The sequence below is a fragment of the Vitis riparia genome, chromosome 6 (assembly GCF_004353265.1).
Source record: "Vitis riparia cultivar Riparia Gloire de Montpellier isolate 1030 chromosome 6, EGFV_Vit.rip_1.0, whole genome shotgun sequence".
NCBI lineage: Eukaryota > Viridiplantae > Streptophyta > Magnoliopsida > Vitales > Vitaceae > Vitis > Vitis riparia.
In genome coordinates this window covers 21,785,109-21,811,612 of record NC_048436.1, presented here as the reverse complement: position 1 = coordinate 21,811,612, position 26,504 = coordinate 21,785,109, and the positions used below count along the sequence as shown (strand labels likewise).

Here is a 26,504-nt window from a genome sequence, read left to right as displayed (position 1 = left end):
ACTCAAACGATTATACCACATACGTCCAGATTGCTTTAATCCATACAAAGACCTTTGTAGTTTGATTGAGGACATGTTTCGGGGCTTTGGATTAATTGCTTAAGGCAATTTGAATCCTTCAGGAATTTTCATATATATGTCAGTATCTATAGACCCATATAAATAGGTTGTAACAACATTCATAAAACGCATATCTAGTCATTCAGAGACTATTAAACTTATCAAGTATCGAAATGTGATTGCATCCATTACGGGGGAATAAGTTTCCTCATAGTCTATACTAGGTCTTTGAGAGAAACATTGAGCAACAAGTCGTGCTTTATATCTTATGATTTCATCATTCTCATTTCGTTTTTTTCACAAAGACCCATTTATATCCAACAGGCTTTATGTTTCTAAGTGTTTAAACTACAAGTCCAAATACCTCTCGTTTCGTTAACGAGTTTAGCTCTATTTGGATTGTTTTTTTCCATTTTGGCCAATTTTTCATTTTTCAACATTCATTCACAGTTTGTGGTTCTTGATATTCATCATTTCTCATGATGTCCATAGCCACTTGGAATGCGAATATATTATCTATGATAATGTCACTACGGTCTTTGGTTTATCCCGTGTGAATCATTGAGATCTCTTCAATTCTAGATACCGGTATTTGATCAATTTGTGCTTTTTCAAGAGCTAACTGTTTGTTAAGTTGGGTTTTATCATTTGACCCTTTCATATTTGTGAACTATTCAGGAGTACTAAGTTTTTCATATGTTGTATCTTTTTTTTTCTATGAATTAAATCCTTTGAGCCAGTAGGTCTTCCACGCTTCAGGCATGTCTTAGATTCATTTGCTATGACATTCTCCAATTGTCCTTCAGGGACATCAATACGTGTTGGGGCATTCACAGCTGGCACGTGTGACTTTGTTACTTTCTTTATATATGTGAAAGTATCAGGTAATTGATTTGCAAGTTCTTGTAAATGAACAATCCTTTGAACTTCTAACTCACATTGTCTTGTGCAATGATCAAGATGATACAAGGAGGGTACATACCATGTAATATCTCGCCATTCTTTTGACTTGTCTCCCCCTAATGGCGGGAAAACATTTTCATCAAAATGACAATCTGCAAAGCAGGCAGTAAAAACATCACTTGTGACATGTTCAAGATAACGAATAATGGAGGGAGAATTAAAACCAACATATATACTAAGTCGACGTTGAGGTCCTAACTTGGAACGTTGAGGTGGGGTTATGGGAACATAGACAACACAACTAAGAATCCGAAAATGTGAAACATTTGGTTGGAAGCCTAAAGTAAGTTGTAAAGGTGAGCAATCATGATTAGCTGTAGGGCGAATTCGAATTAAAGTGGCAGCATGAAGAATAGCATGCCTCCAAGCTGACAAGGGCAATTTTGTTCTCAAGAGTAATGGTCTTACAATCAGTTGCAAACGCTTAATTAGAGATTCAACTAATCCATTATGAGTATGGGTATGAGCAACAAGATATTCAACATCAATACCAACCGACATACAATAATCAAGAAATGTTTGAGATGAAAATTCATCAGCATTATCAAGACGAATTTTCTTAATAGGATGATCAAGGAATTGTGCCTTGAGTCGAATTATTTAAGCAAATAACCTGGCGAAGGCAATATTTCTAGTTGAAAGAAGACAAACATGAGACCAACGAGTTGATGCATCAATTAAAACCATAAAATAACGAAAAAATCCACTAGGTGGATGTATAGGTCAACAGATATCACCTTGAATACGTTCTAAAAAGACTGGTAATTCATATTCAACCTTGGTAAATGATGGTTTAATAATAAATTTGTCTTGTGAGCAAGCAACACAATTGTAATCATTTGGCATTAGAATCTTTTGGTTCTTCAAGGGATGCCCTAAAGAATTGTTGATGATACGACCCATCATGGATGATCCTGGATGACTAAGACGTTCATGCCATATCATAAAAGTTTTTAAGTCATCGAACTTCTGGTTCATGACAGCATATGATTCAATGGGTCTAATGATTGTTTGATATAACCCACAAGAATAAGGAGAAAGCTTTTCCAAGATGTGTTTTTCCCTATAAATAATTGAAGTAATGAGAAGGTATTCATTACTATCATCATTCATAGTTTCAATGTGATATCCATTTCGGTGAATATCATTGAAACTAAGAAGATTTCGCTTGGATTTAGCAGAATAAAGGGCATCATTAATGTGAATTTTAGTTCCTCTGGGTAAAATAATAGTTGCTCTTCCGGAACCTTGAATCGAGTCTACAGGACCTGATATTGTATTAACATTAGACTTATCCAAAGATATGTTGGAAAAATATTTGTTATCACGAAGGATTGTGTGTGTTGTGGCACAATATGCAAGACATGCATCTACATTGGGTGTCGTATGATGTACCAAAGTATGAGAAAGATCCATGTATCTTCAAGTATAAAAAGAGAATAATTTAAGTAAAATGTGGAATAAACTATAAAAGGTAAATAATAAACAATGTGTTCAAAAATGATAACAAAATAACCCTATTTGCAAATAACTAAATAAATACATAACGTTTAATCACAACAAACATTTCCATCACCAATTAGATGGTCAATTTTCCCATTAGGATTCTCAAAGAAATCCGAAACATCTAAATGAGTTAGATCCACTTGGCCACCACTATAAATGAAGTTCATTTCGACTTCTTTTTCTTTTATTGATGTTTGGTAAAGGTCGACCAAATGTTTGGGCATACAACAAGTACGCGACCAATATCCCTTCATACCACATATATAACAATTATTTTTATGGTTCTTAGGAGGTTTATCTTGTAAACACTTCCCATTTTCTTGTTTTACCTCAGTATTATTCCATTTCTGGTGGTGTAATGAGACTTTCCTTTTTTTGAGAATTTAGTGAATTATTACTATAAGAACCATGGTATAGGGGATTTCTTCCACAACCTCGTTCTCGTCATCATCCACGAGTTTGGGACAATATTGCATTCACTTCATGGAATGATTTATATCTAGTTGGGCGAGACTAGTGATTTCTCATCAAAAGCTCTAGCACGATCCTGCAGGGATGCGTAATTTCCTTCTTTAATGGTATTTCCAAGATTCATTGCATCTATATGAATTTCAGCATCTATAACCTAAGATAAGTAGTTTTTGCCCGAAATATCGAGGGCAACGAATTCAAGCTTTGCAAGGTTTGACATTATTTGAAAGTTATATATAATATTAATCATAGAAATATTTCAATTATAATAAACTAAAAAAATGCTTTAACAATATTTAAAGTAAACAATATCTAAAAATATAATAACCTAAAATTTATCAATTATAAATATGGTAAAAATGTAGAAATATGAAATAATAATTAAAATTTAATATATATATATATATATATATATATGTATATATATGAACTTTCATTATGTAAATTGGTATATAGTTTCAGACTATGAACATTAATTTATTTATTTATTTTATAGTTTCTGGCTATATAATATTGTTTGGTATAACATTCAGTTATATCGTATAGTTAAAAATAAACAATTGGAGATCATATACATAACTTCTGGTCGTGTATTTGTAATTCTGTAATTTTTCCCCATAACTTTCTAGTTATAAGAATTGCACATATTTTTCATAATTTCTGGTTATAGGGATTATACATATTTTTCATAACTTCTGGTTATAGATTTATCCCATAACTTCTGGTTATAGGGATTATACATATTTTTCATGACTTCTGATTATGAATTTATCCCATAACTTTTGGCTATAGGGATTATACATATTTTTAATAACTTCTGGTTATAGGGATTATACATATTTATGTATTCAAATAAAATAAATAAAAATAGATATAAAAGAGTAATAAAATATAAAATTAAGATATAAGTTTATAACGTGTTGTAAAATTATAAAGTGAAAGGAGAAAAAAATAAGAAAGATAAATTAGAATGTAGGAAGAGAATAAAATACACTGGAAAACTCTATTGAAATTCATTAGGGGTCTATATTATATTTTAATTGGTTTCTAATAGTTATTTTTAAAAACAATTATACAATGATGGAGAATGATTAAAAATAAAATACTTGATATAAAAATTATTTTTAAAATATTAAAAACATGTTTTTAATTTTTTTTAGATTTGTATATAGACATTTATTATACAAAACATCAGAAAAATATTTTTCAAAACTATTATCAGAAACTGTTTTAAAAAACAATTACCAAATAAACCCCAAAAACTGTTTTAAAAAACAACTGCCAAACAAATCCTCAATTTTCAAAACCTAACCAAAATAGATTCTAAAACTACAATCTTATATATGAATTAGTCACTAAATGTCCAAAATTCTTTTAATAGCTCAATGAAATCAGAAAGAAACAATAATTTATGAAAAAGATTAATATTAAAGTAGAGAAAATATTATTCCTTATAAAAAATTATCTTAATTAATATAAAAAAAAATTTCATATTTAATAAAGAATTAAGAATAAGAGTTTGTTTGATAGTGATTTTAAGAAGTATTTATAATATTTTTAATACTTGAAATTTTTTATATTTAAAATATTAAAAAAAAGTTAAAAATACTTTATAAAATTATTATCCAACTACTTAAAAGTAATAATTTTAATTTTCATTTTACACTTGAAAAGAAATTATTTTTGTCATTAATTTTTATTGGTAAGTTTTAATATTTTAAACTATAAATCTTTTTAATATTTTAACATTTCACGTAAAAATATTTTGATATTTTATTTTTAATATCCAATATATTTGTTTTACAAAATAGAAAGTAGTTTCCATTTTTTAATTTGAAAGCATGAAAAATGGTACACGTGGCAGAAGCTGGTAATATCTCCGTCTCTCATTTGACCAGACATTGACATTTAGGTCCCACACCGAACCCAAACCTTTTTCTAGTGCCTCTCTCTCCCCAATTCATCACCTCTCTTTCTTCCCTTGGACGCGTTTCGTTTACCGTTTCTTGAAACCCTAACCCTAGCCCCTAGAATTCAGACCTGTTCTTCACCGATTCTATTAAGTTAACCACAATTTCGGCTTTATTAGGAGTACGATTTGGGTCGGATTAGGGTTTTTGGGAGGATCGGTAGGTGTTGATCAAGCGATGGAGAGGGTTGGGGAGCTTCGTTGTTGACGAAGATAATGGTCGATTCGGCACGGTTCTGCTTGAATTGTATGGGCGAAGAATGCCGGAGCTGCGGAGAGGAGTACGACGCGGCCGTGATCCGATAGACCAGCGGGCGAAGCGATCGGAGCACTTGGTTGGGAACTACATACGGACCCGTGCCGCCGTTGCTAAGGCAAGGGCAGTGGAGGCGGCGGCAGCAGGAAAGGGGAAGGCAGTGGTAGTGGAGGCGCCGCGGGTAGCGAGGAGGAGGCAGAGGAAGGGGCAGGTGATTGTGATACCGGAGGGGCAGGGTGGTTCGGAAAAGAAGAGGTCGGAGAAGCCCGCGGAAGAAGAAGAGGGTGGGTTATTGGGGGATAAGGAAGGGGGAGGAGGGGTTGGGAAGAAAGAAATGATGGGAGATGACAGTGGGGGCTTGAGCGCAAATAAAGCTACTGGGCAGGAGGAGGAAGGTAGCACCGCCCCGTTCCCAGAGAGGGTAAGCCCGAATTTTCTTTATTGTATTCTTATAATCGTTGAATTGTTGTTCTCATCAAATGGGTTGATGTTCATCAGAATGAATAATATCTCTTTAAGGGAGTCCAGAAATTTTATGAAGAGAAAGCCAAGGTTTAAATAAACTCTGTTCCACGTACACATGCACACACTATCAAATCGTTCTTTTTGTTGATTGGATTAGTGTTTATATATTATGAGTTCTTGTTTCTATGTTGGTTTTGCATAAAATTTACTTTGAAGTTTGAATGAAGGAATGGGTGGGTGGATGGCCCATATCCGGACGAGGTATACCCATGGCAAGAGCAATGATGAATGGGTTAAGGGAGTATAGAAAATTTCTTAAAGAAGAAAACTCAAGTGGAACTTCTGTATTAAGATGTTTAGATATAAATAACTCTGACTGATGGCGCACCTTCACTTGTAAAACATTCTGCTACAAGTTTTGAGTATGTGTGCAGCAGCTTCTTGCAAAACGTTGAAGATTTAGTTCATTTCCAGTGCATCCTCATGGAAGATTGTACATGGGGACTGTATTATTTTCCTTTCCTTATGTATACATCAATTGGTGGAATGAGGAGCACCCCTTTATATGCCTTTATACAGGGCATACGTTTAAGTTATTCTATCTGATCTTCATTGTTATTTAAGGCATTAATTTAGAGAATGGTTGCATGGAGTTGGAGTTCTCCTTTCAAGTTCATGATTCAGTTATTTTTTATACCCACTGGATTTGGAATTAAATTTAAATTCCATAGTCCTTGAATTTATGGAAATGATAATGCAGCAGAAGCATGCTTTTTTGAATTCTAAATCAAATTGTTTCTCTAAACAAGACACAGTTTAATTAAATTGTGATTTATTTGTGGTATCTTTTTGGTTCATTCTATTTTTTGGTAGTTCTTATTTTGGATTTATTTTCAGGTTCAAGTAGGGGGATCGCCTGTATATAAGATTGAAAGGAAGTTGGGTAAAGGTGGTTTTGGTCAAGTGTTTGTTGGTCGCCGTGTTACAGGTGGAAATGAACGCACAAGTGGTCCTAGTGCTACGGAGGTAACCTAGTCCCAGCTTTCTTACTGACTAATAAAATTGTGTATCCGAATTAGGATTTGTGTTATTAAAAGTAATCATATTATGACTTCATTCTTATTGTGTTTTTATCAGGTAGCTTTGAAATTCGAGCACAGAAACAGCAAAGGCTGCAACTATGGCCCTCCATATGAGTGGCAGGTGTACAAGTATGTCTGAGGTTTCTTTTCAAACAGGATATGATTATTTGCAATCTTTATTTCTTTCAAAGAATGAGAGTCTTTGTCAAATCACCCAAACCCTACATTTACAATTTCTATTTAAAAATTTGTTTTGGTTTTTGTTAAACAGCACTCTGGGTGGCAGTCATGGAGTGCCTAGAGTACACTATAAAGGAAAGCAAGGAGACTATTATGTGATGGTATGATCCACAACAATGTGTCTTTTGTTTTTTATATCTTTATGTATTGGTCTAACATTTTTTATATGTTCAAAGGTTATGGACATGCTAGGGCCTAGCTTATGGGATGTATGGAATTCTTCAGGGCAAGCGTGAGTATCCCACTTTTACATGATTTGATATGTGATTTTGTCGTCGTTACTTTCTGCTGAATTGAAAATTCGATATGTTTCTGAGCTTGGTTACTAGTTTTAAAAATGTTCTTGAGGCTTGAACTGTTGTCTCTTTGAGACAAACCTCATGGGAGACATCTTGAGTACAGATTTTGGGCTCGAGTCACTAGAGGCTTATGCCTACAGGCATGAGGCACTCATGTGAAGACTTCCTGAGAAGTAGTTGTAACTGTAAGGCTCCTGCTTCAAAAATGATGCATGCCAGAGCCAGATGCCTTATGCTACTCTCCTTGTGTATAAAGTGTGTAATTTCTATCCTGAAAAGATGGAAGAGTTTGTTGTAATCAGAAAAATTCATTCTAATTTGAAGTTTTAGATATTAATGATTGGCTCAAGGTTTTTCCTGGATAGATTCTTAATTTCTTTTAGGAAGCAAGAAAAATTCTCCTTTTTTAATATTTGAGCTTTCAAAATTTTGTTTAAATGTACGGCATTAGTGCATTTTGTGGTAAGCTTGTGGTTGATAAAGATTGAAGTGAAATAAAAACAAAAAACTCAAAAGAAAATAAAATACCCTAAAAGCAGTTAATCATAATTTAATAAAATGATTTTATGAAATTAAGATGCTATGGGCATTGATATTCACAGCATTTCTTGCAAAGCCATTTGCAAAATCTTGGTTTTTATTCTTACATATACTTGTGGGACATAAGATGGCATATTCACTTTTTCTTGGATTGATTTCAATTGTCGTATTTGAGAAGAAAACTCTGTTTGCCCAGGATCACATTTCCTCTGGAGCATCTGTATTTACTTAAGAAAAATCTTGATACAAACCTGGAGATTTTCCTTTTTCTGTGAATCATATTCTGTATTTGCTGAACATTTGATATGTGATCTGCTTTCATTTATTCATATATTCATATCTTGATTTGATATATTCACAGGATGTCTTCAGAAATGGTAGCTTGTATTGCAGTTGAGTCTTTATCAATCCTAGAGAAGATGCACTCAAGAGGGTACCCTTTATCATTTTTTTTTTGAAATTTTTAATATTGACATTTTCAATTGTCTTCTGAAGCTTTTAACAGGATAGAAATTGTCTTCCATCAATTTCATTTTCCTGTATACTTTGATTCCTTTGTCCATTCTTTCTCATTATGCCTCTATGGTTATAGTTATGTGCATGGAGATGTAAAACCGGAAAACTTTTTACTGGGCCAGCCATCTACAACACAAGAGAAGAAGTTGTTTCTTGTTGACCTTGGATTAGGTAAGTTAATTTTTTAGAGCCTTTTCAAGTTTATCCTTTTATGCTGCCTATAAAAAAAGGTTTATCCTTTTATGCTTTTTATATTTTTGTTATCATCAATTCATGATGTTGCAGCGACCAAGTGGAGGGACAGTGCTAATGGGCAACATGTTGAATATGATCAGCGGCCTGATATGTTTAGGTGAATTGATGTTGTGTTTGTGGGCTATGCTTTGTGATTTTTGAACTCATTTTTTTTAATCCTTCATTCTTGATTATTTTTACTATTTGCTTCATCCAGGGGAACTGTGAGATATGCTAGTGTTCATGCTCACTTGGGAAGAACTGCCAGCAGAAGAGATGATCTAGAGTCTCTTGCATATACACTCATCTTCCTTCATCGTGGCAGGTTACCCTGGCAAGGCTATCAGGTATATGTTCAAAGGCCTATTTAACTGCGCTTGTCTCTAGTAGTTAAGTATTCAACTTATGTGTGTGCATCCACTTGTTTTCCTGTTAGGGCGACAATAAGTCCTTCCTAGTTTGCAAGAAAAAGATGGCAACTTCTCCTGAAATGCTTTGTTGCTTCTGCCCTACACCTCTTAAACAATTTCTTGAGATTGTTGTGAACATGAAATTTGATGAGGAGCCAAACTACTCCAAGCTAATATCTCTGTTTGAGGGATTAATTGGACCTAATCCAGCTATAAGGCCAATAAACACTGATGGTGCTCAGAAGGTAATTAAACCCTGATTACAGTGAATGTATGAACTTGATCTTCCTTTCTTGGGTGCTCATTAGGGATTTGTTTTCATTATTGTAATTGTTGCTAGATTATCTATCAAGTTGGTCAAAAACGGGGTAGGTTGAATGTTGAGGAGGAAGAAGATGGGCAACCCAAGAAAAAGGTTCGATTGGGAATTCCTGCTACCCAGTGGATTTCAGTATACAATGCTAGGCTACCGATGAAACAGAGGTGAGCTGTCTTGTGCTTCATTACTTTGTACTTCTTTCATACATCCTGCATGTTTTATTTCTTCCACATGGGTAATTATCAGGAGATAATCAGGAAGGATTTGATATTAGATATAATGGGATTATTTGTTAATGTTCTGTTAAATAAGGTTTAAGTAGTTGCTATGAATAAATGTTGCTATGTGTTTATGGTCCCCCTTTTGCATGAACAGTACTTCTACCATTATGCTTATAGAAATTCGAGTTTCTTCTATTTTGAGCAAGCAGTTTGAAAGTTATTTTATCTCTGCTCTTTTTTAGTCTTTATCTCGTCATTATGGCACTTTTGAGACCGACTATATTACACTATGTTGCATGTGGACAAAATAATCTTAGCAGACTTGCTCTCATTTTGGCCCGGATTGTTGTTTTGTTGTACTCTCTTGTCATTCTGCCTTGTCTGTGTCAACACCTTCATCTAAACTGTGGTTCTGGTTGGTTTTCAAACTGCCAAACGTCTTCTACCATAAAGCATGACTAAACTGCAAAATTATCCACTAGTTCAATAGATTTATGTCAATCAGATGGCATCCTGAAATTGCTCCCCCAGGTCATCTATTCCTGTATAATGTGTGGGTAAAATCCTCTTCCATCATTCTGCCCTTACTCATTTCAACACTCTTAGTTTCGTTAAACTTATAATTCTGATTGTAGTTTTACCTTTTAATTCTAAATCATATCTTTATTATTACTAATTTAGCATTTACTCCGATCTTTATTTTCTTTCATTAAAATGTTGCCATCAAAGGTATCATGCACCTTAGGATCTTTTTTTATATCTCTCTCTTCCCTTTATCCATAATTCAGTTGTATAGTATAGTTTTAATGTGGAACCCCTAATGTAAAGCCTGTAGTGATTGTACTTTCACCAGTTTAAGTGAATGGAATAAGTGGATAAACAATAACTGAAACGATAACTGTTATCTTTTCTTATGATGCTTAATGTCTTGCTCATTTGTTTGGAAATTAGGTATCATTACAATGTTGCTGATGGAAGATTGGCACAACATGTGGACAGAGGAAATGCAGATGGTCTGCTTATAAGTTGTGTTGCATCTTGCTCAAATCTGTGGGCACTTATTATGGATGCTGGAACTGGTTTCACACACCAAGTTTATGAACTGTCACCTTTCTTCTTACACAAGGTGATATTCTGGTGTCCATAGTTTTTTATTTTTTAATTATTTAATTATTTAATTATTTAGTTTTAATAATAATAATAATAATAATAATAATTTAGGATCATTTTTCTGACATACCAGGAATGGATTATGGAACAATGGGAGAGGAACTTTTATATCAGTTCCATTGCTGGTGCTAACAATGGAAGTTCCCTTGTTGTGATGTCCAAAGGTTGGTCTTTATTTGTTTACTTTGTGATTGGATGGATTAACCTCTATTGTTTTCAATTATAAAAAAAACATAATTTAGATTATTCTTGCTAGAATTTTTAGAAGGGACCTTTTTGGAAATAGACATATTTGTGCTTCTTATTCTTGAATTTTCAACATGTTCAATGTTTGGTAGTAGCCTCATATTTTGTTAAATTTGTAAGAATAAAATTTAGGTCTGGAAAATTTGGCGGGAGGATTTCTCATCCTTCTTCTTGTACTTCTTTTTCTATCAATATATCTTTGTGTCGTTTCCAATCAAAAAAAAAATTTAGGTCTGGAAATATTCTCATAATTTTTTGTTTACTTGTTAAAATGTGAAATGAGACCGAGGGTTACATGTTGAGTTGATGCTTCATTCTGCAAGACTCATGATGAATGATGCTCTATCTTGAGATTTGCCCCACTTTCTGGGCCGGAAGATATTTATATTTCTGAATATCGTGTTCATATGTTATAATTTTTATCCTTCTGTTTGTAGGTAAAATAGTATTATTGATGGAAAACCAAGTGTTGTATGGCATGTAGAACTGAAAACACTGCATTTAGTGTTTACAGGGTAGAAACTAAGAACAATTACATTTGGAATGATATTGTTATTTGGCCCAAAATAATAGTTTCATTTGGACTAATAAAAACTTATGGAGGAAGTAGGCGATTTTATTTACTGTTGAACTCTCTACCTGGAGTCCTCCATTCTCTAGAACCTTTAAATACACCCTCTACTGGATACTCTTTAGGTCTGCCATGCATTTAATTTTGTACCATTTCAGAACCCAATTTTGATGGGAGTGTCAACAAGTAAATAAACTCATGGTCTGTTCCTTATGTGGAAAGGCGCTCATGTAGAAAGTTCTTTCTATTGATAAATTATGAGCATGTGTGCTAGGATCAGTGATATTGATCAAATGCATGTGCGCTCACTGGGTGGGGACTGTATGCTATTTTTATTGTTTCATTTTGTGTTCCTATAGTGATGAAAATAAGGGCCTATCTGTGAAGCTTAGAAAATTGATGAGCATAGTCTGGTAGTTTTTGGCAGACTTTCTGTATAGGGAGGTTTATTTTTTAGCTTTTTGGGAGCTGTAATATAAAGCTCTGAGTTTCAAAGTTAATGTTGAGCTGGTTTTGTCTTGTATTGGTCAGCCAGGATCTTTGTGGACCTGACTGGTCAACTTCCTGCAACTCCTAAACAGTTCTGAATTTGAACATTTGTTAACATAGGAATAGTCCTTTCTGCTTGATGCATAAGCATTGTGATTGGGCAATTGAAACATTAGCATTGTGATTAGGCAGTTGAGAAATTCTCCTATTGCTATTATGAGCTAGACATTAGCCTGCATTTTCCCTTGCTGAAGCGCTCTTCATTTTTGGGAATCTTAACTGATGCTGCTTAGTTGTTAATTTTGATCAAATGTTTATTTTTTTGCATTAATTAAATTTGGATATTTGACTAGTGTTATTTGGTCAGTTACTGTGTATTTTTGGTGCCTTATGCTTTGTTTTGGTTTTCTTTTTGTTAACAAAGCTCATCTTTTGGTCCTGTGTGATTTTCTGCATTAATGGATGCTTGCCATTCTTATGCTACCTATTTACATGAAGACACTGATTATGAATCCCCAGTTGCTAATTTATGGTAGTTATTTCCAGCCACTTCATCATTTGACCATAACCAAATATCTGCAGGCACACAATATACTCAACAGTCTTACAAAGTAAGCGACTCCTTCCCCTTTAAATGGATAAACAAGAAGTGGAGAGAAGGATTCCATGTAACTTCCATGGCAACTGCTGGAAGCCGATGGGGGGTAGTCATGTCTCGCAATGCTGGCTTTAGTGATCAGGTTGGGCTTTATTACATGTCTTATTTTCCACATTTTCCCCTTTGATTCTCAGAACGGAGCAACCTATCTTGAAGTTACACTGGTCTGCCTGGTCCACCGATCCTTTCAAAAAGTCACCTCATTAGTTGACCATTGAAAACCACCAATTTTTTTTTTTCACATCTATGGGTTCTCTAGTCATTGGCTTCTATTAGTGTTTATGAAATTTGCTATAGTTTTGTTTTTGTTAGGTGTGGATAAATGGTGGTTTTTTATTTCTGTGAATAGTTAAATTCCCAAATGGAGACTAAGTAATAACCTTTGAGGAATTAGTAACCCTGAACTTCCTGATTTCGTATTGATTCAAATTGTGTTTTTTTTACTCTCAAAGTGCAATCTTATTTTGTACTAAATCTGTTTGTATAAAGCTTTGACACAATTATTTGGTGCTTTTATCTGTATGAGGTTGTTAAACTCACATTATCAGGATTGCATGAAATGAACCATTGTTTAAATGGTCAGAGCTTATGATTTCTAATGTGAGACCAGTTCCCTCTGGTTTAAATGGTGAATTGACTATGAAATTCCATGTCTTCTGATATCTGTTTTATCATTTAACTATGGTTGCAGTTCATTATAATGGTTTTAGAGTTTTGGTTTTGATTGTCTCTCTTTCTCTAACTTGTCAATGACGTTCATAGGTTGTGGAGCTTGATTTTCTCTATCCAAGTGAGGGCATCCACAGAAGGTGGGACAGTGGTTATCGAATAACATCAACGGCTGCAACTTGGGATCAATCTGCACTCATCTTGAGTGTGCCCAAGCGCAAACCTGGTGATGAAACTCAGGAAACTCTTAGGACATCCCAGTTTCCAAGTACACATGTTAAGGTAAACGATAAATGGATACACACACACTACAAAACATATTCATTCCTGACTTGTATGTACGTCATTACAAAAGAGAAGAGTCCATGTCTGCTATAGAAACAGTAATCCTTTCTTTCTGGCATTTTGAATTGCTTTAGTCTCACACACCTTCTTTTTGTTACCATAGTGCAAGAATAACCTAACCATGATATGACACTATTGCCTCACTGACAATGTTTTAGTCTTGGGTTGGTGTTAAATTTTGTCTTGTTGACTGGCACGGGCGTAATAGGGAAGAGTGGCAATCTATTTAAACATTTCAATGAATAGCTAATATTGTTTTAACTTCTAGGGAAATGAATCTCTCAAATTTGATTTTACGTGCAGGAAAAATGGGCTAAGAATCTCTATCTTGCCTGCGTGTGCTATGGACGAACTGTATCTTGATTATCCCCTAAACTGCTCAGAAAGGAAGAAACTGTGCCACAGACTCTCCCTTCTTTCCATTGTCTGTTTCCTTCATGTTAATTGTAAAAATTGGTGGGTGAGAGCTATCTGTTTAGGCATTAGAATCTTGCTCCCATGTATGATAAACTATTTTTATGACAGCGTTTTTTTGTTGTTGGCCCTTACTCTCCAGCCTTAGATGCTGCCATTTGTAGAAGAAGGCTTTTGTTTTTATAATTGCAATTTAAAATTGATGGATAGTCGGATGTATTTTGTAGCTTTTTTTTGTTTGGTGGTTGGGATTTTCCAGGTTTTACATGAAGGCAGCTGATATCAATGAGCTCATGTTTGACAAATCTAAGGTTAGCCAGCTCTAACTTCTAACAACTTGCAGGTGCGTTTGCATTGTTGAGATGGATCGAATCGGTTAAATTTAGGGTCTAATGACCTGGTTTTTGGGTTTCTTTGCTGTTGGTAGATGCTTGCTGGACATGCATAGGCTTCACAAACAACCACTTGTCCATGTTTTAGGGCAAGACCTGCATATTTGGGTAGCAAAACCCTTTTCCGATCTGATCCGTATTCGGTAATACTTGACCTTCCATTTGATTTCTGAGAAAATTGAGGAAACACACAACTGGTTCAAATGGTCTAATATCTATCTGTTATGAGATTGAAAGTCCTCATCCTTTTTCTCCTAAAAAATAAACAAGGAAGAATTGCCACGTCTAATATTAGAAGGATATAAAATGGTATTTATTGCATTAAGAATGCAAATAATTTTTAAAACTATTCAAATAAAGGGAGATATTAAAATTTTTTTACTACAAATCTTCAAAATAAAGTAATTTCTTACTTTTTATGCTTTAATTATTATATTTTACAATTTTCTAATAATTCTAAATTTCTTCATTTGCACAAGAAATAAAGAAAATGATTCACAATATACCAGATAATTTTAAAGATTAAGATTGTGATTGATAATGATTTTAAAAAGTGTTTCTATATTATATAATATTTAAAATTTTTTATCTTTTAAATATCAAAAAAACTATAAATACTTTATAGAATCATTAATAAACGTATTCTAAATTCCTTGAAGTGTAGTCTAACCATTATGTAAATAAGCTAGGTTATCCAAATCTAGTTCAGGTAGTAAAACTAATTACCAAAGCTTTCTAAGCCATCCAAATCTAATTGGAGTATTGAAAATAATTGTAAAAGGATTAGAGAGTTATTTGAAATATAAGGTCGGATCATGTTTTCTGAATTTTTTTTTTAGATACTGTTTTTTTTTTTATTTTTTAACTTAAAAACTCTTTTTAAAAACAAGTTTTACAAAACATAATCAAACGGGTTTATATATTCCTTTTGTTTTTAAAAATTAATGAAAATAACTCCTATTTGTTCTTTAAAAATTGTTTTAAGAGAACAATAACCAAATAATGTTAAAAAATTTTAAAAACATAAAACTATTTTTAAATTACACAACAAAACAGACTCATGGCTTTAATAATTTTTTTTTTTTACTTTTATCTCATATCTAACATTTTTTTGAATAAAAAAAATTAAAGATAAAAAAATCAAAATGAGGTTATATCTGTAATTTTCAATACATGGAGGTTGTTTTACGAAATGTGAGTATTATAAAGCTTTTAGACAAGGGTGGAAGAAAAAGAAATGGTTATTAGATTAAAGGGACAATACAAATGTATATTTGAAAAAATGATTTCCCAATTTTTAAAATTATTAAATAAAATATTATGAAGAAAAATGCCCTTTAATCATTTCTTAATCCTTATCGCATATTAAATATTTTCTGGATAAAAAGTTTTAAGGATAAAAATGTTAAAATAAAATTACGCATCCAAGTTATTTTTTCCAAATATGGGGTCAAATATTTCAAAAGGCCAAAGATAGGGGAACACTACAACACAGCGTTTTGATCACGGAGGGGAGGAGACAAAACGCTGCGTTTTAACGGCTCTTGCTCTCAGGATTATCTTCATTCTACGGGTGCAGGAGAAGAGAGAATGGCTACTCAGTTCTCATCTCCCCCAACACTCTCTGCAATTCCTTCCAAAATCTCCAAATTCCACCGTCAGTTCTCTCTCTCTCTCTCTGTATATATTTTACATGAATATTTCTCATTTCTGTAGAATACTGTTGATTGCAATTCTGAAATTTTTTTCATGTTTGGTTAATGTATGAATGAAAGATGGAAACCCATTTCGGGGTACTCAGATTTGGTATTTGTATGGAGGAAATGCTACTCCTTAATCCATAGTATCAGGCCTTGAATTTATATTACAAATAATAATTCTTCTATAGTTTTCCTCTAGCTTTGAAACAGTGGGTGGTTTTAATTTTTGAAAATTTTCATTAATTCAAATGGAAATTATATGCTGATTATTCTGGAATTTGGATGAAATTCACCTGAATAATTAGGGAATTTAAGTTTTGGAGTGAACTAATTGATCTCAAAATTTGTATAGATTACTAAAGATGGGTTCTGCTGATACCCATGGGTAGTTGTCAGGTTAATTTCACATAATTTCCTGAGTTTTTGTCTGAAGTTTGGTTGAGTCAACGAGATGGAGCTATCCCTCTTCTTCACTCCCTGTTCAATTTATGAAAAATTGGTAAATTTTTTCCTGGTTTTAGTTTTAGGTTCAATTGGATTCAGTTCTTATATGTTTATGAACTCGATAACCTTGAACCTTTGTCATCTAAGGCTGGCCATTTCAGAAACCATACATTTGAGTTTTGTTTGGACTAAAACATGTTATGTCCTGTTTGTGCTTGGTTGGAGATCCTTTTTAAAATTAGTTTTATGTTTTAAAGAAGAGAAAATAGTTTTCTAACTTCAAAAACACGTTTGGTAAATTTTGAGTTGAAAATACTTTTTTGAGAATTTGTTATAAAAAATAATTTTTGAGAATAAATTTAAGGTATTTTTAGGTGTTTTTTGTGGAATGTTTTCAGAAACAATTAGAAACACACGGAATAGGCTAGAAATTTTTGGCATGATATGTTGGTGCATTGTATCTTCGGAAAATAAGTCAAGACAATCTTTTTTCATATTTAAATTTTCAAACGGAATTTTGTTCTAGAAAACAACTGATAATTGTTTGTTTTTGAGAACTGGTCTCAAAAATTGGATTTTTAGAATTGTTTTAGAAAATGTTGCCAAACAGGTCCTAAATTGCATGATGGTGCTTTCTGATTCTCTATAAACTTCCATTGCTGATGATGGAGCAAATTCAGGAAATGGAAAAAAACAATAAGGAAAATCGATATGGTTTCATAGAATTAAATTGCTCTGTACCATCATTTTTGAGGATGGTTTCGTAAAACTGCCATGTCTAGGATGAATTGATCTCAATTTGGTAGCATGTCTTGAATGCATTTTCAACCTCTGCTCTTATATACTTCAGTGTATCTTTTCACCCATGGCTGCTTTGCACAGTGGATTAGTGTATTAGGCTAATGATTCTTGAAGCTGGCAAGGGTTTTCACCATTTTTCCTTTGTAAAAATTGCCAGACAACTCAAAATCAGTTGGAATTCATTTGAGATGCAGTTTAGAAAATGAGAGCCACACTCAAGGAGTTTCAGACCACTCAGCAGAACCCATCAAGGCAAAGGTTTCTTGTTCATCATATCTAGTTTTTAATACTTCCATATTTGCTTTAAGTCATTCCATAAAAGTTCTGTTGCTTTAGGCTATGCTTGGTGCCTAGAAAGTTTAGAGAAAATAAAATAGAGGGGAAAAGTAGAAAGAAATTAAAATGTGATAAAAAGTTGTCTTGTTTGTTTCTCCTTAGAAAAGTTGAGGGAAAGAAAATTAAATTGTTGAGCAATGTATTCTCCCTTAACTTTTTGCATATTTTTTTTTAAAGAAAAATGGGAAGGAAAATCTTTTTGCATTTTTGGAAAGTACTGAAGAAAGAAAAAAAATGATAAGGAAAATTATTTGTATGTTTGGTTTACCATGGAAAATAAAAAAAAAATAAAAAAATCAAATATAGTTAAGATTAGTTAAGAATTTATGGATTTTCAAATTATTTAATCTTTATATAGAAGAGGAAAAATAAGTGAAATGAGTTTGAAGAAAAATACAAAAATAATTTATTGAAGTTTCAATCTAATTTTCATTTTTCTTTACTTATTATTTATTAAGTTTAAATCTATTTTTCATTTTCCTTTCTTTTTTCTTTTCTTATGTTTTTCTTCTTTATTTTCTTTTCTTGACATTTTCCTTCAAATTTTCTAAGAACCAAATGGGGCAAGTTTTTTTTCTCCTTACTTTTTTCATGGTATCCAAACATAGGAAAATAATATTTTATTAGCATTTTTTAACTTCCCTTAGTATTTTTCAAGAACCAAACATAGCTTTAAGAAGAACATGGCTTGCTTAAGAGGAAGAAAAGAAGTGGTGCTTATTGTTGATAGCTTTGATGTTATAGACATGTACTAGGTAGTGAACGTAGCATATTCCTTATCCTTTTCTATGATGTCCAAACATAAGAAATTATTTTCCTTAGCATTTATTTTCCTTTCCTTAATACTTTCAAAGAACCAAACATGACCTTTGGAAAAAAAAAAAAGGGGGGGTCCTGCATAATGGCATGTTGTATACATCTTGCTACATTCATGTGCTAGGTATCACCATTCAATTGACTGTGATAACTGTGATTGCTAATATGGTTCGTTTTTTCAATAGAATCATCTGCTAAAATTTTCCCATTATGCTAAACTGCTAATGGATTGCCCATCTCTTGTTAACAAAGATTAATCATCTATAAGATGGTTATGACTTTAGTTATCTGATGGTCAAGGCAACACATTTTTTTAATCGCATAGAGTGGCACAGAGTTCGTTTTTATCTGGCTAGAAGCATTAGGCATTGCTATTATCAGTGACCTCAAAATTTAATACAGGTTAATATTTTCTTTTCCTGACAGGGATCTCCAGCATTAATCTCACGGCGTTCATGTCTTACATGTTTATGTTCAACTATGGTTTTGATAAACACTTCTGGCAGTTCTGCCACCATACAAAATGCCATGGATGCAAAAGAAAAACCTGTATGTCGGAACTGTGGTGGCAGTGGTGTTGTTCTTTGTAAGTATAATTTTTGTTTTTGTTACAAAAAAAGAAATACACCATAAGCCTAAGTCCTAATAACTTAAATTTTTAGAAAAATTTGTTGTTCAACATGGTATTGGAGTCTTGTTTGATGGACATGTTTGTCTTTCAACATGTGGAGGAAAATTTAAGCTTTGCTTTTAGGAGAATTGGTTGTTGAATAAATTTTATTTCACGTTCCTTTTGTTTTCTAGGCATATGAACTCTAATATATACATGCATATATACAGGCATCTTTTCTTTCGAAAATCTGAAAACTGTTGTTTTCCTTTGTGAAATTTTGTTTCCTCTTACCAATAGTTGTTATCCAGTTATATATCTGGTTTCTGGGCACTTAACCGTTGTACGAACCATATGCTCTGACAAGGTCCTTTTGAAGCATAGTATAATGGAGATAGAAGAAACTACTTGGAAGCAATATTTTTATTTATTATTATTAACATGATAATATTTCCTTTCTCTCTCCATGGCATATTACCTACTTGTCATGGACTTCGGTGTTTCAACCTATGCAACACTTTTAAGCAACACATGGAATAATGCTGTTTATTGATTTGCTTTTCATTTAGGTGATATGTGTGGTGGTACAGGAAAATGGAAAGCTCTCAACAGAAAACGGGCTAAAGATGTTTACGAGTTTACTGAATGCCCAAATTGTTATGGTATTTACTTCCATTCATATTCCTATATTTCTTTTATTTGTTGCTATCTGATGAAGCAGGCCTTTCTTTGTCTATATATATATATATATATCTCAGTGGCTCTTCTGAACTCCATAGATCTACAGATGATACTTTATTGATTGCCTGATAACTGCCTTAGGGGACAATTTTGTTTCAAATGGAAACGAGAACATTCCAGATTATTTCTCATAGCCTTTTCAAGGCATGAATCATCCTTTGGAATTCAGTCAGTTACAGAAGAAGATCAGTCACCATGAATGATAATAGAAACTTGAAATTTCGTTTCATACTGGTCCTTGTGTTTCTATTCATTTAACAAGATAGATGTTTTGGTGGAAACTAGTATGGTATCTTTCCTTCTTGTCAATCTTATTCAGATATTGAATCTCTATAAATTTTTATATGACTAGTTGCATGAGCTTCTTCTATTTCAAATTGTCTTCCTGACTGATGCATAAATGAATTCTTCCAAGATGTCTGATCTCTAGTTCTTGTTCTGGGCAGGCCGGGGGAAACTTGTCTGCCCTGTTTGTTTAGGGACCGGTTTACCAAATAATAAAGGCCTGCTTAGAAGGCCTGATGCTCGGCAGTTACTTGACAAGATGTATAACGGCCGGCTATTGCCAAACTCTTAAGTAAGCCCTCTCCAATATTCCCATTTTCTGTCACAATTCCAATGTGAATGTAGTGTACTCTATTTTGTTATGTATATCTCATTGGGCCATCAAAGATACTTGTTTAGACAATTATGGGTTCGTTTGGCAACTGCTTTTAAAACTAATTGTATAATTTTTTATAACAAAAACAGTTTTCCAAATTGAATACTATGCTGATTTTGAACTGAAAACTGTTTTTTGAAATTTTGTTCTCAAAATTGGATGATTTCTGAAAACAAATTTAAGGTATTTTCACTTTAATGTAACCTCAACCCTAATCCTGACTGTGCCTCATCGTCATCATCATATTTTTCTCTGTTATTTTATCAGAATCGAGTTGTTAAATAGAGTTTTGTTTCTGAAAACAATGAAGAATTATTTTTGAGAGCTAGTCTCAAAAATTGGTTTTTCAGTACCGTTTTGGAAACATTGTCAAAATAGACCTTATATAATGTATTGCTGCCATAGGCTGCCCTCTACATAACCTACCAGTTAAGCGGACGTGATTCCTTTTACTTCAAACATTTGAACAGATACAGTTAGAGGCCGTTGGATTGCAAGAGTACACTTCAATGGGATGGCTAAAGAGGAGGCTCAGCCAGGGGAAAAAAAGGCTCGGGTAAGAAGAGGTAGTACTAATTGTTACACTACAGATATGATGCATATGAGAGGCTTCTCTCTCCATAGAGTAGCCATCAAATTGGCCTCAGCAGAAAAAACTGATCAGATTCCGATCAAGATTAGCTTGTTTGAATGCTGGGAAACGAGAACGCAGTAGTATTGTCAAAACTAGTCGACTTCTGGGTTTCTGGGTGAAGTAGTTTTGAGTACTTTGATTGTTTTAAGACAGTCCCTGAAGAGGGAGTAGGTTTGGTAGTTCCATTGGAAAATGAAACCATTTCATCTTGTTTTGCATTTGAATAGAACATGATATACTTTAAAATGCATTTGTCTTTTAAGATCGCTTTTAAGACTTAATGCGTTTGTTCCTTAGTTAAAAACTTAAAAACTATTCTCAAAAACTATCTTTTAAAGTGGTTTTCGATAATATTCTCGAGCATGCCCACTGACTACCATTATGAAAAAGCCTGTAGGAGAAGTCACACAATCCATAATATTCGTGAAATATGACGCAGAAGAGGAGCTTCTGAAGAATTAACAAATGAACAAGCATGGCGAATGATACGGCCAAAATGAAGATACTGATTCATTCAGTCAAAATTCAGATACTAATTCATTTTTGTTCGCTGTTTCACAAGAACCAACGTTTTCTACATACTCTCTTTGGCATCTGTGATTCTACATAGAGAAATTAAATCTCTTGGTGCGCAAGCTCAACTATGAAATGCAGGCTTTTTGTTTCTGTGAAGAAGAAAGCTTAGCAAATACTCAGTTGGGGCAGAAGATGATAGGGTGTTGTAGAAGAACAAAAGTTGACGAGTCCACAGCAACCGAGGATCAAGGCTGACTGTTAGGCAGCCTACTGAGAATAGAGTGCTCTGGCTTGTGATCACATTCAAAATCCAGATGAACAAACGCCCGCTCAACTTCAGGAAGCCTCTCGATCTTTATCTGCAAAGTCTCTCCTATGGTATGAGCTTCTTTCAGGGGTAAATCTTCTGGGAGTTCAATATCAACCTGTTTCCATTCAAAGAAAATGGATACTTTTAGTTTGTAGCCGATGGGGATTTTTATCAGCGAGGTTCTGAAAAACCGGGAATTTATAGAGAAACTGTTTGGGAACTGTTTTTGAAAAGAGTTCTTTGTCCTTCCCCACTCAAAAACGCATTTGAAATTTGTTTGGACACAACAGTTTTTTGGAAAATTATAAAAATAAGGTGTTTGTTTAGAGCATATTTTAATTATTTTCATTTCTTTGTTGGGAGGTATTTAAAAAAATCATTGTAAAAATTAGACATAGAAAACAAATCCTTCCAAGTTCCCAAACGAACTTCTTTTGTAAAAAACGTCAAAGATATGTTTTGAAAAATGTCCTCAAAAAACTGCTTTTCGAGAAGTGCTTTAAAAATAGTTCCCAAACAAGTCCTATCATTCTTTCTGGTAGGATATACCTTGATACCTGATTACAAGCTTACTTAACTCTTCAAGATTAATAGACTAACCTCCACAAAATAAAGAACTCCAAAGGTATAAGCCCGAACAGTATCAATACGCTTGACCTGAGGGTGCCTTATCACAAGATACGTCAATTTCTGCAGAACTTCAGGAGCTGCAGATTGCCCCACAAGAGAAACTGCATCAAGAAACTTTGCATCAAAGAGTAGACATGGATGACAACGGATAAAACCCGGAAAATGGTTGAGCTGTTAGTTTCTGAAAGTAGAGACTGTAGTATGACAATCAGACCTATAACTTCAAGACTCCCCTTGAGAAACTTTTTAAATCAGGAAGATTTAAAGCAGATAAGGTATGGAGAAAGAAGCTACCTGCATTTTCTAAAACAGTTTGAGACCAGTTGGTAATTGTGTAAACCGCAAGGAAAATAGCTCCAACAGGGTCAATCCACCAGTAAAATTTGTCTCCAAGAACAGCAGCAACTAAGCCTACCACATTCGTTATCACATCGAAATAGTGATCCTGAAAACAGGCATTTTGAGATGGTTAAACAAACACTTATTTAGGTAGAGAAGTTCTAGAGTCAGTGTTGCATACATTTGCATAGGCACGGACGATCTTGTTTCTAGAAGTTCTGCAGTAAAGCCAGAGTGCGAGTTTTACCGCAGTAGCAGATAACATGATTGTGTATAACCAGATCAACTGGTCTGAGCTCATCTTATCTGAAGCTTTATCTTTAACGAGTTCTTCTACAGCCTCGATCAATATTTGAAAGCCTGCAACAGTACCATGAATTCATTTTCAAAGCAAACTATGCCACAATCCAAGAGTTCAACGACAATTCTTCAGCTAATACATAAATCGTTCATATTACCCATTTTCTCATCTCTGAACCTACAAAATCCAACTTTCACAACACTCAAACATATGCAAGTGAGTCATCTTCTTCAGCAACAAACTATTAGCTTTCAGGTAATGAAATTTTCATTCAAACAAGGATTTCAATACAACAATTCAAATAACTCTTATATCCCAGGAGGGTATCATTCATCACTAGAGATTAAAAGGGCAGGTTAATACATAAACTGACGTACCTAGAGTAGCCATGATAGCTGCAAAGATGATTATGCCTACTGGTTGCACCCGCAATTTTCCAATGGGATATTGGTAGATGTTTATGTTTTTCATTGATAGGTGAGTGAACCAAAGTATGCCACCAGCCATGAGATCTAGTAATGAGTCTAATGTTGATGCAGCAATAGCTATGGATCCACTCTTTATTGTAGCATATATCTGCACATAGCAACATATCATCTAAATCAAATGATCATACAAAATGGTGGCTCGAAATTGTTGGATGTGCAACTTTTGACTTCAATCTTTTGACATAATCCTCACAAATGAGTTTGTTTTGTGCTCTTGAACAACACGTGATTAGATGGGAATATGCATTGCAGGTTATCAGACAATTTTCGGCCTTTTTGGGGAAAGAACTCATTTCTCACACAGATTATAGCAATAAGACGAAAACTCAAAATAAACCCCATGTTGCATTTGGCATGGAAAATGCATCATCAGCATAGTATCTCGGTTAAGCTTGATTGAACTTGAATAGAGCGATGATTAATAACCTTAAATGCAAGCAGCACGACATTTGCATAGTTAGATATTCTCATTGCCATTTCTTGTTGGGCTTGTTCGGCTTGTTCAGCTTGTTCAGCTTGTTCTACAAGGTCTTCCTGATCAATGTAGTTCGATGTCATCAAAGAGTCCACTTCCTTAAAGGATTTCAGTGTAGCCCATTGTCTTTCGTAGTATTCCTTTTCTCCTGCAAAGAACATGAGGTGTTTGAGTTAATTCAATGAGTTCACGTTTTATAAAAGCTTACTCTGATTATAGAGAGGAAGAAAGAAAGAAAATTTGGACTTTTTCCCCCTATTGTTTTCCCAGCAAACAAACAAGCATTAGCCAAAAACTGATTAAAAATTTTCCCTAAATTTTCAAGAACAAACACTGGAAAATTCATTATTGCAACAATTATTTAAAAAGAGCTGATGAGATGGAGTCCAATGTAATAGAAATTCAGAAATAATGGGTTTGGTTGTATAGCAAACAGAGAAAAATAGCAGGGAAAAAAAAAATTCCCTCAAATGGGGTCATGGCTTTTGATAAATAAATAAATAAATAAAAGAAATAGAGTGTATATACAAATAGTAAGCAAATAATCAAAAAGGACAACATTTGGTTTCCAAAAAAATTAATGGAGAATTAAAGAAAGTCAACTTAACTCTTAACTCAGCCAAACAAGGCAAGTGAAGGTTTCTTACTTCTTCCCCCACTACCTTTTTTTACCCAAAGGAAAAAAACAACTGAAAATATTGTAAAAGATCATGATATTCCTTTTTCTCGGTAACCAAACAGAGTTTCAGGTACTGTTTGGTTAGCATTTCGAAAAAAATTGTTATTCAAACGAAAATTTTTCTTTAACAAAATCCCTTTAAAACTGCTAGCTACAGCAGATGGGTAACCATTAGAGAATCCGAAACGAAACCGTTTTGAAACGAACACAGCAAAATCTTGCTCTGAAACAGAACGGAAAGAGCTTCCAAACAGCTCGGAAGTCCAAAACGACGTGGTTTGGAGGTGAACAAGTCATAAAACCGCTGGTTTCTTCTGGAAACAGAACATCACAAAAACGAAAAGCATCATTAAAACTCGTTAAATTTTTCCTACATTTTCCCTGAAACCAAACAGTGACAGAACGACCTCAAAACGACAACGTTTGAAGGATGAAAATTTCCAAAAAGAAAAAAGAAAAAAGACCACGCATTTTTCTATTAGCCTAAAAAAAAGACAAAAATCATATTGAAAAGTTTTCCTCCATTTTCTCCGGAACCTAACGGCCACAGATGAAGCCAAAAGCAACTTCATTTGTGGATGAATCAGCAAAAAAAATAGTTCTTTTTTTCAGAAAGCGAAAGAACACCAAAAGCACAATGTTACATTCAATTTCCCTCCCTTTTCCTCCGGTTTCTCAGCAAGCAAAGAGAGACACACACATAACACAACACCTTCGCTCAAGCCTTTGGATTTGGAGAGGTCAAGGTGAGACGGAGACTCGACGTCGATGCCGGAGCGGATCTTCTCGGGCAACCTTGAAATGAACTCGTTCCTGAGCGAGTTTGATGAATTCCGGCGACTGAGTCGGCCGCGTCTGCGGCTCTCACTGAACCTCCAACCATCACTCTTTGACAACAGCGGAGATTTCGGTTCCGAACCCGAATCACCGTCCATCTCAACCCGAAACCAACCTTTCGGAGCTTCAGAGTTCCTCTCAAGACAAGAAGTCTTCAGATGCGAAACAGAGAAGATAAGCACACTCCGTTCGTGGCAGCTCTACATTTATAAAAAGAATAACAATAATTAATTATTTTAAAATTTTTTAAAATTAATTACTACTTAAAATATAATATTATTTTTTATTAATAAAAAAAAAGAGTAATTAGGATATACACAATAATTGGACTTCAATTGACCATTTAAAAAATATTTATTTTACGAGCAACTTTTTATGACGGTTTTAGTGACGTGTCTCCCATAATTGAGATCATGAAATATTTGCAAACCAAAATGGGACCAGGGCACGGGGAGTACTTACTATTCATAGATATCTTGATTTTTTTTATAATAAAAAATACAAATGAAATGACATTTCTATCATTAAATACAATTCTATATCCTCTTTTCAGATTTGAGGAAAAATTATAAAAAGAAGAAAAAAAAAAATTAGATTTAATGTTGATAAATTTATTTTATGTTTTTAGAATTTATTTTTCTTTTTTATAAAGATTAAATAATTTTAAAATATATAAATTCT

At 33.7% G+C, this 26,504-nt stretch overlaps 3 protein-coding genes across 5 annotated transcripts; 2 read left to right on the top strand and 1 right to left on the bottom strand.

Annotated features, from left to right (window-relative positions):
* The first annotated feature begins 4,955 nt into the window (after positions 1–4,955).
* LOC117916202 (casein kinase 1-like protein HD16) lies at positions 4,956–14,332 on the top strand. The gene is made up of 16 exons (XM_034832112.1): positions 4,956–5,646; positions 6,588–6,716; positions 6,828–6,901; positions 7,044–7,113; positions 7,189–7,244; positions 8,213–8,284; positions 8,444–8,538; positions 8,653–8,719; positions 8,819–8,948; positions 9,038–9,256; positions 9,352–9,494; positions 10,503–10,677; positions 10,795–10,885; positions 12,610–12,767; positions 13,448–13,636; positions 14,003–14,332. Exons 1-16 carry the CDS (start codon positions 5,230–5,232, stop codon positions 14,060–14,062), a joined length of 2,145 nt encoding a protein of 714 aa, XP_034688003.1. The 5' UTR covers positions 4,956–5,229; the 3' UTR covers positions 14,063–14,332.
* A 1,677-nt stretch (positions 14,333–16,009) lies between these two features.
* Positions 16,010–23,367, top strand: LOC117916481 (protein PHOTOSYSTEM I ASSEMBLY 2, chloroplastic). 3 transcript variants are annotated; one of them, XM_034832541.1, is made up of 6 exons: positions 16,010–16,162; positions 17,608–17,708; positions 19,029–19,188; positions 19,782–19,874; positions 20,400–20,530; positions 21,639–23,367. In XM_034832541.1, the coding sequence occupies exons 1-5, from the start codon at positions 16,096–16,098 to the stop codon at positions 20,528–20,530; spliced, it is 552 nt and encodes a 183-aa protein (XP_034688432.1). In that variant the 5' UTR covers positions 16,010–16,095; the 3' UTR covers positions 21,639–23,367. The 3 variants fall into 3 exon arrangements, with proteins under 3 accessions (XP_034688432.1, XP_034688431.1, XP_034688430.1); XM_034832540.1 differs by lacking the exon at positions 21,639–23,367 and adding an exon at positions 21,020–21,522; XM_034832539.1 differs by lacking the exon at positions 21,639–23,367 and adding an exon at positions 21,085–21,522 and having other exon boundaries at positions 16,012–16,162.
* LOC117916480 (metal tolerance protein 4-like) lies at positions 21,758–25,986 on the bottom strand. Its single transcript, XM_034832538.1, has 7 exons — positions 25,699–25,986; positions 24,259–24,455; positions 23,722–23,920; positions 23,225–23,403; positions 22,999–23,149; positions 22,675–22,805; positions 21,758–22,189 (listed from the first exon to the last, which is right to left on the bottom strand). Exons 1-7 carry the CDS (start codon positions 25,919–25,921, stop codon positions 22,010–22,012), a joined length of 1,260 nt encoding a protein of 419 aa, XP_034688429.1. The 5' UTR covers positions 25,922–25,986; the 3' UTR covers positions 21,758–22,009.
* Between the last annotated feature and the right edge of the window lie 518 nt (positions 25,987–26,504).

Coding starts and splice junctions, on each gene's coding strand:
- LOC117916202 (XM_034832112.1), top strand. CDS start 5,230: ATGCCGGAGCTGCGGAGAGGAGTACGACGCGGCCGTGATCCGATAGAC. Junction 5,647..6,587: donor CCGCCCCGTTCCCAGAGAGG/GTAAGCCCGAAT, acceptor ATTTATTTTCAG/GTTCAAGTAGGGGGATCGCC. Junction 8,949..9,037: donor TACCCTGGCAAGGCTATCAG/GTATATGTTCAA, acceptor TTTTCCTGTTAG/GGCGACAATAAGTCCTTCCT.
- LOC117916480 (XM_034832538.1), bottom strand. CDS start 25,921: ATGGACGGTGATTCGGGTTCGGAACCGAAATCTCCGCTGTTGTCAAAG. Junction 24,456..25,698: donor ATCCAAAGGCTTGAGCGAAG/GTGTTGTGTTAT, acceptor TGTTCTTTGCAG/GAGAAAAGGAATACTACGAA. Junction 22,190..22,674: donor GAGTTCTTTATTTTGTGGAG/GTTAGTCTATTA, acceptor GAATGGAAACAG/GTTGATATTGAACTCCCAGA.
- LOC117916481 (XM_034832541.1), top strand. CDS start 16,096: ATGGCTACTCAGTTCTCATCTCCCCCAACACTCTCTGCAATTCCTTCC. Junction 16,163..17,607: donor CAAAATCTCCAAATTCCACC/GTCAGTTCTCTC, acceptor AAAAATTGCCAG/ACAACTCAAAATCAGTTGGA. Junction 19,875..20,399: donor TGAATGCCCAAATTGTTATG/GTATTTACTTCC, acceptor TGTTCTGGGCAG/GCCGGGGGAAACTTGTCTGC.